We start from the raw sequence: 12,581 nt of genomic DNA on the forward strand, positions 1-12,581 counted from the left end.
GTAGGGAGAAGGTAGTTGAAGGTAGCAAACAGCAGAGTTAGGGGTAAATGTAATGGGGTACGAGAAGTCGGAGGTGCTGGAGTTTGTTCAAGAATGCACGTATTTTTTAATCTGCAATCATTTACATGGCAAAAGCAACCTGGTTTTGCCTTGTAAATGATTACAGCTTTAAAAATACAGGCATTTTCGCACAAACTCCTGCTTCTCGCACCCAATTACATTTACCCCTTACTGCTTGTTTACACACTGAAGGACACTGCTGCCAACTTCTCCTCAGCCTGAAATTGCTATTGACTGAGAACACTAGCTTGCTGGCGCTTGTTGGCCTAGTCTTTCTCACTTCCAACTTCTCTACACATCAGTTGAAGATTGAATGTAATAGACTGCAATCCTCTTCTCTGTAGTAGTCATGGAATTATCTTCTCTGTAGATAATCAAAAAATTATTTTTGATTATCTTATGCCATGATGAATATCTAAGATGAGGAGAAAGCTCGCCTGGACCCAGCATACCACCTGAAAAACACCAACATGGAGACAAGGGAGACATTGAGCGAGCTGTACAAGGAGTTCAAAGGAGACGAAATTCTGGCAGCGACTATGAAAGGTCCAGAGAAAAAGGCGACTGATAAACTAAATGCAGTAAGTGTTAACTGCTACATCACTCTTTACTCCCATTTAACCTTTTCTTTGTTTTTAAGTTCAGTCTGGCAATATGTTTTGAATAACAGTGTGAAGCAATAACCTGACTCTCTGTGTGCATTTCTTTATGCAGGCACATTATTCTACCGGAACTGTGAGCGCATCTTTCACCTCAACAGCCATGACTCCTGAGACCACCCATGAGGCTGGTAAGTCCAGCTGTCCTTTTCCCCTATGCGGTGGTGTACACTCTACAGCACTGCCATCAGTACTATGCTAATGAGAACATACAATTATTGTCCTTCTGTAATGGGGTCTGTTAGTCTGAATGCTGTCATTACCTTTATCTCACTTACGTGTCATCTTAATTCTGCCTTCCATTGTGCAGCCACCATTGCAGAAGACACTGTGCGTTATCAATATGTAAAAAAGAAGGGCTATGTCCGTCTGCACACCAACAAAGGTGACCTTAACCTGGAGCTTTATTGTGACAAGGTGAATGCTTTATAACATACAATAAGGTACATTAGTACAAAATGTGAAAGGAAGTGACCTGCACGAGTCTAATGTAATAAGGCAGCACAAGCAGCTACGTGCATGGTTCTTGTTAATCGCTTGGTATGAATCATAACGTGGGCGGATGTGTCTAGTCTGAGATAACCATCAATATGCTGCTGTTCACATTTAACATTTCCATGATTGATGTGCTGCTTGCTGAATCGTTAGGGAAAAATGCAACATAATTAAAAATACCAACATAACAAGGAACCTTACAGAGGCTTCACTGCTAAGTGATAAGGAAGAATACTGTTTTACCTTCATATTCGAGACTGTGTAGCTGCCATAGCAACACCTTATCAGCTTCCAGATATTTTTCTTCTTTGTTACTGTGGCAACAGGGACCCGGGTGTGTCCTACAAGCTACTAACCAAGGGGGTGGTGGATGAGAGAAATACAGTGTTAAATATTTAAAGAAGTTGTGACCCATTTTATGTGACATGAAATGCCCTGAGGAATAGAAGCTCTAATATAATTTCTTCTAATCTAAGAATTAATAATTAAAAAGTTTGGTAATAAAAGTAACTACAATATCTCTCTTGCTCTCAGGATGTGTGTTACTGAATAATTGTGTGTGTGTGGGGTTTGGTCTGTTGCAAGTTAAAGAGAATCTTTTTTCATTTTAACCAGCATTAGTGGATAATAGTGGTAAGGGGGGAGGGAACGTGCCTCCTAATCCATTGTGACCTTAGGGATGGTTTTGCCAACTGGGGAACATACAGTAGTTGCAAAATCAAGTTTAATAATATTACATTGTAAAGAATATTCAGATTAGGAGGGGGGGGGGGGCTTTATCAAACCCTCTAGGGTACATGATAGCTACAAACTACCCTCATTTGAAGGTGTAATGCATTACCCCTGCGTTTCTTGAGCTCTTGTATCCACTTCTTAGGTTAGGTAAAGCCAATTCCTAGCTCTTCTGCTACACATAAACCTAATCCTAAAACACATTATTTTGTGGTGTTGAGGAGATGATTGAGAGACATTGTGTAGTTGCCTGTAAAATAGAGGTTACCATTCAGGGTTTCCATTTATGGCATCCTTTTCTTGTTTTAAAAATACTTTCTAGTTGTGGTATATATTTAGCAGTGCATTAAATTTCATGATTCGTATAATGGTTTTTAAACAAAGTCTGTGCATGTTAAGTTTAGTTCGTACTTCATGTTTCTGTATCTGAATGTCACATTCTTTCTCCCTCCAAGACACCAAAGACCTGTGAGAATTTTGTCAAACTCTGCAAAAAGAATTATTATGATGGTACCATCTTCCACCGGTCTATTCGGAACTTTGTGGTAAGTTATATCGTGTCCATCCAGTACCTTGGCCAATCAAAATCTTCTGTGCATCTCTCAGTGGATGTTTCTTGATACTTACAGATACAAGGAGGAGACCCTACAGGCACAGGAACAGGTAAGATACTCTAACTCCCTTAATCATTCATTAAAATCCTAATATTCATGCATGATCAGCTCATAACATATACTCGCCGCATTCACATTTTATTCTTTTTATTTGCAGGGGGAGAGTCCTTCTGGGGGAAGCCCTTTAAAGATGAGATTAAACCAAACTTAACCCACACAGGCCGTGGTGTTCTTAGCATGGCAAATACTGGACCAAACACAAACAAGTCACAATTGTAAGTAATTATCCAGAGTAAGGTCTAAATCAGTGATTCCAAAAGCTTTTTCAGGCTGCTTTTCCCTTGATCCCATAAATTCACCCCCCCAACCATTGAGTCATTCACTCAAACAAATTATTCAACATTTCATTGTAAGTTTCTTTTTAAATTGTAATATAAAATGGTATTGATTAATGATGATGATAATGGTGTTTACATTTTGTATTTAGTTCATAACAAAAAAAAAAGCAATAGCTCAGAGGTTGTCAAACGCTGTCCACTATGACTCTGCACGGATGGTTGAATCAAATTGACTGAGGCGCTAATAAAGTAACCTGTGGCCAAGAATAGATAAACTTAAAAACTGGACTATTGGGGGTGCCTTGAGGACCGTGTTTGAAAACCTCTGCAATAGCTATTTTCCCTGCTCGCTGTCATCCCTGCTGATATAATATACCAGTTATAGTGTTTTGTCCTATAAATGTAGACACAACTGCTATTCTTACAATATGTGCTCCTGGCATACCTTCTGGGACTTACAGTTCCACAACATCGGAAAAGATACAATGATAAAAATACCAGTGGTATTAGAGAGCTGCTTAAGCGTAGCAGTAATCCCACTCTGTTATCTGTATATACACCTCCTCTCTCATCTGCCGCCACATCCTGAGCCCCTTCCCTGATAATTCTCTGCTGGCTTCCCCAGACTCCTCTTCTGGGAAAGTTAATAGAGGTATTCCCTTCTCGGCCCAGCTGTGATGAGGTCACACACATTTTCCCATGTATAGCGTTTCCCCTTCTTTACTGCTGCCCTCACCATGCATTGGTATAAGGACTCCAGTTTGCCCACACTTTGCTTCCTTGACTTATAATGTTGTGTGTAATAGGCTGGGGATCACATATTAATTCCCCTGTGTACTTACAGCTGGTCACTACTCGTATGTGAAGGAAAATTATGTCCTGCCAAGACCTGTTATAGGCAAGGCCACCCAGAGGGTACGCAGGGACAACGTGCTGCAAAATAGACTACAAGGACCCTACCTTGAAAGAAAGAGTGCTCTTTTGACTTCTCCTCCTTATCCCTTCATTGCCCCCCTAGTCACGCCCTTCCTTCACCCAATAATTTAGTGCTGACTCTGGGAATCACTGTTCTAAATGTTGAGAATAATTTTATATTTCTCTATCGTCCTAGTGGATGCTGGGGTTCCTGAAAGGACCATGGGGAATAGCGGCTCCGCAGGAGACAGGGCACAAAAGTTAAGCTTTAGGATCAGGTGGTGTGCACTGGCTCCTCCCCCTATGACCCTCCTCCAAGCCCCAGTTAGGTTTTTGTGCCCGGCCGAGAAGGGTGCAATCTAGGTGGCTCTCCTAAAGAGCTGCTTAGAAAAGTTTAGTTTTAGGTTTTTTATTTTACAGTGAGTCCTGCTGGCAACAGGATCACTGCATCGAGGGACTTAGGGGAGAAGAAGTGAACTCACCTGCGTGCAGGATGGATTGGCTTCTTAGGCTACTGGACATTAGCTCCAGAGGGACGATCACAGGTACAGCCTGGATGGGTCACCGGAGCCGCGCCGCCGGCCCCCTTGCAGATGCCGAAAAGAGAAGAGGTCCAGAAATCGGCGGCAGAAGACTCTTCAGTCTTCTTAAGGTAGCGCACAGCACTGCAGCTGTGCGCCATTGCTCTCAGCACACTTCACACGGCAGTCACTGAGGGTGCAGGGCGCTGGGGGGGGGCGCCCTGGGCAGCAATGGAAACCTGTTATTTGGCAAAAAATACCTCACATATAGCCTCCGGGGGCTATATGGAGATATTTAACCCCTGCCAGAATCCGTTGAAGAGCGGGAGACGAGCCCGCCGAAAAGGGGGCGGGGCCTATCTCCTCAGCACACAGCGCCATTTTCCCTCACAGAAAGGCTGGAGGGAAGGCTCCCAGGCTCTCCCCTGCACTGCACTACAGAAACAGGGTTAAAACAGAGAGGGGGGGCACTAATTTGGCGATAGACATATATATAAAGATGCTATAAGGGAAAACACTTATATAAGGTTGTCCCTATATAATTATAGCGTTTTTGGTGTGTGCTGGCAAACTCTCCCTCTGTCTCTCCAAAGGGCTAGTGGGTCCTGTCCTCTATCAGAGCATTCCCTGTGTGTGTGCTGTGTGTCGGTACGTGTGTGTCGACATGTATGAGGACGATGTTGGTGAGGAGGCGGAGCAATTGCCTGTAATGGTGATGTCACTCTCTAGGGAGTCGACACCGGAATGGATGGCTTATTTAGGGAATTACGTGATAATGTCAACACGCTGCAAGGTCGGTTGACGACATGAGACGGCCGACAAACAATTAGTACCGGTCCAGACGTCTCAAAAACACCGTCAGGGGTTTAAAACGCCCGTTTACCTTAGTCGGTCGACACAGACACGGACACTGAATCCAGTGTCGACGGTGAATAAACAAACGTATTCCTCATTAGGGCCACACGTTAAGGGCAATGAAGGAGGTGTTACATATTTCTGATACTACAAGTACCACAAAGATGGGTATTATGTGGGAGTGAAAAAACTACCGTAGTTTTTCCTGAATCAGATAAAATAAAATGAAGTGTGTGATGAGGCGTGGGTTTACCCCGATAGCAAATATTGGCGTTATACCTTTTCCCGCCAGAAGTTAGGGCGCGTTGGGAAACACCCCTTAGGGTGGATAAGGCGCTCACACGCTTATCATGTGGCGTTACCGTCTCCAGATACGGCCGCCCTCAAGGAGCCAGCTGATATGAAGCTGGAGTAATATCCTAAAAAGTATATACACACATACGGTGGTTATACTGCGACCAGCGATCACCTCAGCCTGGAAATGCAGTGCTGGGTTGGCTTGGTCGGATTCCCTGACTGAAAATATTTTAGTGATATAGAGCATTTAATAGGATGCAGTCTATATATATATATATATATATATATATGCAAGATGCACAGAGGGATATTTGCACTCTGGCATCAAGATAAGTGCGTTGTCCATATCTGCCAGAAGATGTTATGGACACGACAGTGGTCAGGTGATGCAGATCCCATACGGCACATGAAAGTATGGTCGTATAAAGGAGAGTAGGTACTTGGGGTCGGTCCATCGGACCTGGGGGCCACGGCAACAGCTGGGAAATCCAACCTTTTTACCCCAAGTCACATCTCAGCAGAAAAAGACACTGTCTTTTCAGCCTCAATCCTTCCGTTCCCATAAGGGCATGCGGGCAAAAGGCCAGTCATATCTGCCCAGACATAGAGGAAAGGGAAGTAGACTGCAGAAGGCAGCCCCTTTCCAGGAACAGAAGCCCTCCACCGAGTCTGCCAAGTCCTCAGCAGGACGCTGGGGCCGTGCAAGCTGACTCAGGTGAGGTGGGGGGTCGCCTCAAGAGTCTCAGCGTGCAGTGGGATCACTCGCAAGTTGACCCCTAGATCGTACAAAGTATTATCCCAGGGGTACAGTTTGGAGATTCGAGACATCTTTTCCTCGCAGGTTCCTGAAGCCTGCTTTACCAAAGGCTCCCTCCGACAGGGAGGCAGTATTGGGGAAAAAATTCACAAGCTGTATTTCCAGCAGGTGATAATCAAAGTACCCCTCCTACAATCTAGGAAAAGGGTATTAGTCTTCCACACTATATTGTGGTACTGAAGCCAGACGGCTTGGTGAGACATATTCTAAATCTGAAATTTTTGAACACTTACATACAAAGGTTCAAATCAAGATGGAGTCACTCAGAACAGTGATAGCGAACCGGAAAAAAGGGGACTATATGGTGTCCCTGGACATCAAGGATTACCTCCATGTCCAAATTTGCCCTTATCAACAAGGGTACCTATGGTTCGTGGTACAGAACTGTCAATATCAGTTTCTGACGCTGCCGTTGAATTATCCACGGCACCCCGGGCCTTTACCAAGGTAATGGCCGAAAAGATGATTCTCTTCAAAGAAAAGGGCATCTTAATTATCCCTTACTTGGACGATATCCTGAAAAGGGAAAGGTCCAGAGAACAGTTGGAGGTCGGAATAGCACTATCTAAAGTAGTTCTATGACAGCACGAGTGGATTCTAAATATTCCAAAAATCGCAGCGTTTTTCCGACGATACGTCTGCTGTTCCTAGGAATGATTCTGGGCATAGTCCAGAAAAAGGTGTTTCTCCTGGAGGAGAAAGCCAGGGAGCTATCCGAACTAGTCAGAAACCTCCTAAAACCAGGCCAAGTATCAGTGCATCAATGCACAGGAGTCCTGGGAAAAATGGTGGCTTCTTACGAAGCAATTCCATTAGGCAGATCTCACGCAAAAAATTTTCAGGGGGATTTGCTGGACGAATGGTCCGGATCGCATCTTCAGATGCATCAGCAGATAATCCTGTCTCCAAGGACAAGGGTGTCTCTTCTGTGGGGGCTGCAGAGTGCTCATCTTCTAGAGGACAGCACATTCAGCATTCAGGACTGTGTTCTGGTGACCACGGATGCCAGCCTGAGAAGCTGGGAAGCAGTCACACAGGGAAGAAATTTCCAAGGAATGTGGTCAAGTCTGGAGACTTTTCTCCACATGAATATACTGGAGCTAAGAGCAATTTCCAATGCTCTGAGCCTAGGAAGACCTCTGCTTCAAAGTCAGTCGGTGCTGATCTGGTCGGACATCATCATGGCAGTCGCCCACGTAAACAGACGGGGCGGCACAAGAAGCAGGAGGGCAATGACAGCAAGAACTTTTCGCTGAGCAAAAAAAATCATGTGATAACACTGTCAGCAGTGTTCATTCCGGGAGTGGAAAACTGAATTTCCTCAGCAGGAATGAATTCCACTCGGAAAAGTGGGAACTTCATCTGGAAGTTTCCACATGATTGTAAACCGTGGGAAAGACCAAAGGTGGTCATAAGATGGCGTCCCACCTGAAGCGCCAGGTCAAGAGACCCTCAGGCAATAGCTGGGTCGCTCTGGTAACACCGTGGGTGTACCAGTCGGGTATGTGTTCCCTCCTCTGCCTCTCATACCCAGGGTATTGAGAATTATAGGAAGGAGAGGAGTAAGAATTATACTCGTGGCTCCGGTTTGGCCAAGAAGGACTTGGTAACCGGAACTTCAAGAGATAAGAAGGGTCTTGATTCAGCAAGAATCATGTCTGTTCCAAGACTTACCGCAGCTGCGTTGACGCAGGGGCGGGTGAACGCCGGATCCTAAGGGAAAAAGGCATTCCGGAAGAGGTCATCCCTACCCTGGTCAGAGCCAGGAAGGAGGTGACCGCACAACATTATCACAGTTTAGGTGAAAATATGTTCCATGGTGTGAGGCCAGGAAGGCTCCACGGAAGAATTTCAACTAGGTTAATTCCTATTTCTCTATCGTCCTAGTGGATGCTGGGGTTCCTGAAAGGACCATGGGGAATAGCGGCTCCGCAGGAGACAGGGCACAAAAAGTAAAGCTTTTCCAGATCAGGTGGTGTGCACTGGCTCCTCCCCCTATGACCCTCCTCCAGACTCCAGTTAGATTTTTGTGCCCGGCCGAGAAGGGTGCAATCTAGGTGGCTCTCCTAAAGAGCTGCTTAGAAAAAGTTTAGCTTAGGTTTTTTATTTTACAGTGAGTCCTGCTGGCAACAGGATCACTGCAACGAGGGACTGAGGGGAGAAGAAGTGAACTCACCTGCGTGCAGGATGGATTGGCTTCTTGGCTACTGGACATCAGCTCCAGAGGGACGATCACAGGTACAGCCTGGATGGTCACCGGAGCCGCGCCGCCGGCCCCCTTGCAGATGCTGAAGTCAGAAGAGGTCCAGAATCGGCGGCTGAAGACTCCTGCAGTCTTCTAAAGGTAGCGCACAGCACTGCAGCTGTGCGCCATTTTCCTCTCAGCACACTTCACACGCAGTCACTGAGGGTGCAGGGCGCTGGGGGGGGGCGCCCTGGGAGGCAAATGTAACCTATATAAAGGCTAAAAATACCTCACATATAGCCCCCAGAGGCTATATGGAGATATTTAACCCCTGCCTGGATTCACAAAATAGCGGGAGACGAGCCCGCCGGAAAAGGGGCGGGGCCTATCTCCTCAGCACACGGCGCCATTTCCTCTCACAGCTCCGCTGGTCAGGACGGCTCCCAGGTCTCTCCCCTGCACTGCACTACAGAAACAGGGTAAAACAGAGAGGGGGGGCAAATTTATGGCGATATTTTGATATATATAAAGCAGCTATAAGGGAGCACTTATTATAAGGCTATCCCTGTTATATATAGCGCTTTTGGTGTGTGCTGGCAAACTCTCCCTCTGTCTCCCCAAAGGGCTAGTGGGTCCTGTCTTCGTTAGGAGCATTCCCTGTGTGTCTGCTGTGTGTCGGTACGTGTGTGTCGACATGTATGAGGACGATATTGGTGTGGAGGCGGAGCAATTGCCAAATATGAGGATGTCACCCCCTAGGGAGTCGACACCAGAATGGATGCCTTTATTTATGGAACTACGGGATAGTGTCAACACGCTAAAGCAGTCGTTTGACGACATGAGACGGCCGGACAATCAATTAGTGCCTGTCCAGGCGACTCAAACACCGTCAGGGGCTGTGAAACGCCCTTTGCCTCAGTCGGTCGACACAGACCCAGACACAGGCACTGACTCCAGTGGTGACGGTGACGAATCAACCGTATTTTCCAGTAGGGCCACACGTTATATGATTTTGGCAATGAAGGAGGCGTTACATTTAGCTGATACTACAGGTACCACTAAACAGGGTATTATGTGGGGTGTGAAAAAACTACCTATAGTTTTTCCTGAATCAGAAGAATTAAATGACGTGTGTAATGAAGCGTGGGTTGCCCCTGATAAAAAGCTGATAATCTCAAAGAAATTATTGGCATTATACCCTTTCCCGCCAGAGGTTAGGGAGCGCTGGGAAACACCTCCTAGGGTGGACAAGGCGCTAACACGCTTATCTAAACAAGTGGCGTTACCCTCTCCTGAGACGGCCGCACTTAAAGATCCATCAGATAGGAGGATGGAAAATATCCAAAAAAGTATATACACACATGCAGGTGTTATACTACGACCAGCTATAGCGACTGCCTGGATGTGCAGTGCTGGGGTAGTTTGGTCAGAGTCCCTGATTGAAAATATTGATACCCTGGACAGGGACAATATTTTACTGTCGTTAGAACAAATAAAGGATGCATTTCTTTATATGCGTGATGCACAGAGGGATATCTGCACACTGGCATCACGGGTAAGTGCTATGTCCATTTCGGCCAGAAGAGCTTTATGGACGCGACAGTGGACAGGCGATGCGGATTCAAAACGACATATGGAAGTTTTGCCGTATAAAGGGGAGGAGTTATTTGGAGTCGGTCTATCAGATTTGGTGGCCACGGCTACAGCCGGGAAATCCACCTTTCTACCTCAAGTCACTCCCCAACAGACTTTTCAACCGCAGCCCTTTCGTTCCTTTAAAAATAAGAGAGCAAAGGGCTATTCATATCTGCCACGAGGCAGAGGTCGAGGGAAGAGACAGCAACAGGCAGCTCCTTCCCAGGAACAGAAGCCTTCCCCGGCTTCTACAAAAGCCTCAGCATGACGCTGGGGCTTCTCAAGCGGACTCGGGGACGGTGGGTGGTCGTCTCAAAAATTACAGCGCGCAGTGGGCTCACTCGCAGGTAGATCCCTGGATCCTGCAGATAATATCTCAGGGGTACAGGTTGGAATTAGAGACAGATCCACCTCGCCGTTTCCTGAAGTCTGCTTTACCAACGTCCCCCTCCGAAAGGGAGACGGTTTTGGAAGCCATTCACAAGCTGTACTCTCAGCAGGTGATAGTCAAGGTACCTCTTCTACAACAAGGGAAGGGGTATTATTCCACTCTTTTTGTGGTACCGAAGCCGGATGGCTCGGTAAGGCCTATTCTAAATCTGAAGTCCTTGAACCTGTACATAAAGAAGTTCAAGTTCAAGATGGAGTCACTCAGAGCAGTGATAGCGAACCTGGAAGAGGGGGACTTTATGGTATCCTTGGACATCAAGGATGCGTATCTCCACGTTCCAATTTACCCCTCACACCAGGGGTACCTCAGGTTCGTTGTACAAAACTGTCACTATCAGTTTCAGACGCTGCCGTTCGGATTGTCCACGGCACCTCGGGTCTTTACAAAGGTAATGGCCGAGATGATGATTCTTCTTCGAAGAAAAGGCATATTAATTATCCCATACTTGGACGATCTCCTAATAAGGGCAAGGTCCAGAGAACAGCTAGAGATGGGATTAGCACTGTCGCAAGAAGTGCTAAAACAGCACGGGTGGATTCTGAATATTCCAAAATCCCAGTTAATGCCGACAACTCGTCTGCTGTTCCTAGGGATGATTCTGGACACGGTTCAGAAAAAGGTTTTTCTCCCGGAGGAAAAAGCCAAGGAGTTATCCGAGCTTGTCAGGAACCTCCTAAAACCAGGAAAGGTGTCTGTACATCAATGCACAAGAGTCCTGGGAAAAATGGTGGGAAAAATGGTGGCTTCTTACGAAGCAATTCCATTCGGCAGATTCCACGCAAGAATTTTCCAAAGGGATCTGTTGGACAAATGGTCAGGGTCGCATCTTCAGATGCACCTGCGGATAACCCTGTCTCCAAGGACAAGGGTGTCTCTTCTGTGGTGGTTGCAGAGTGCTCATCTATTGGAGGGCCGCAGATTCGGCATACAGGATTGGATCCTGGTGACCACGGACGCCAGCCTGAGAGGCTGGGGAGCAGTCACACAAGGAAGAAACTTCCAGGGAGTATGGACGAGCCTGGAAACGTCTCTTCACATAAACATTCTGGAACTAAGAGCAATATACAATGCTCTAAGCCAGGCAGAACCTCTGCTTCAGGGAAAGCCGGTGTTGATCCAGTCGGACAACATCACGGCAGTCGCCCATGTGAACAGACAGGGCGGCACAAGAAGCAGGAGTGCAATGGCAGAAGCTGCAAGGATTCTTCGCTGGGCAGAGAATCATGTGATAGCACTGTCAGCAGTGTTCATCCCGAGAGTGGACAACTGGGAAGCAGACTTCCTCAGCAGACACGATCTTCACCCGGGAGAGTGGGGACTTCATCCAGAAGTCTTCCACTTGCTGGTAACCCGTTGGGAAAGACCAATGGTGGACATGATGGCGTCTCGCCTCAACAAAAAACTGGACAGGTATTGCGCCAGGTCAAGAGATCCGCAGGCAATAGCTGTGGACGCGCTGGTAACGCCTTGGGTGTACCAGTCGGTGTATGTGTTTCCTCCTCTGCCTCTCATACCAAAAGTATTGAGAATTATACGGCAAAGAGGCGTAAGGACGATACTAGTGGTTCCGGATTGGCCAAGAAGGACTTGGTACCCGGAACTTCAAGAGATGATCACGGAAGATCCGTGGCCTCTACCTCTAAGGAGGGACTTGCTTCAGCAGGGTCCCTGTCTGTTTCAAGACTTACCGCGGCTGCGTTTGACGGCATGGCGGTTGAACGCCGGATCCTAAAGGAAAAAGGCATGCCGGAAGAAGTCATTCCTACTTTGATTAAAGCAAGGAAGGAAGTAACCGTGCAACATTATCACCGAATTTGGCGAAAATATGTTGCGTGGTGCGAAGATCGGAGTGCTCCGACGGAAGGGAGTGCTACATATACAGCCTCCTGTGGTGCCTCCAGTGGCACCGTGGGATCTCAATGTGGTTTTGGACTTTCTAAAATCTCATTGGTTTGAACCACTAAAGAAGGTGGATTTGAAATATCTCACATGGAAAGTGACCATGCT

The 12,581-nt window shown here is 46.7% G+C and overlaps 1 protein-coding gene across 1 annotated transcript in view; it reads left to right on the top strand.

The window, feature by feature from the left end:
* The window catches only part of PPIL2 (peptidylprolyl isomerase like 2), a 157,034-nt gene that overhangs the window by 118,084 nt on the left and 26,369 nt on the right, over window positions 1-12,581 (top strand). The window contains exons 11-16 of the mRNA XM_063964777.1: window positions 481-641; window positions 775-850; window positions 1,030-1,136; window positions 2,402-2,491; window positions 2,576-2,609; window positions 2,718-2,835. Of these exons, the coding sequence (XP_063820847.1) occupies window positions 481-641; window positions 775-850; window positions 1,030-1,136; window positions 2,402-2,491; window positions 2,576-2,609; window positions 2,718-2,835 (586 nt within the window). The remainder of the gene's footprint in view (window positions 1-480; window positions 642-774; window positions 851-1,029; window positions 1,137-2,401; window positions 2,492-2,575; window positions 2,610-2,717; window positions 2,836-12,581) is intronic.

This window comes from Pseudophryne corroboree, chromosome 1 (genome assembly GCF_028390025.1).
Source record: "Pseudophryne corroboree isolate aPseCor3 chromosome 1, aPseCor3.hap2, whole genome shotgun sequence".
Lineage (NCBI taxonomy): Eukaryota > Metazoa > Chordata > Amphibia > Anura > Myobatrachidae > Pseudophryne > Pseudophryne corroboree.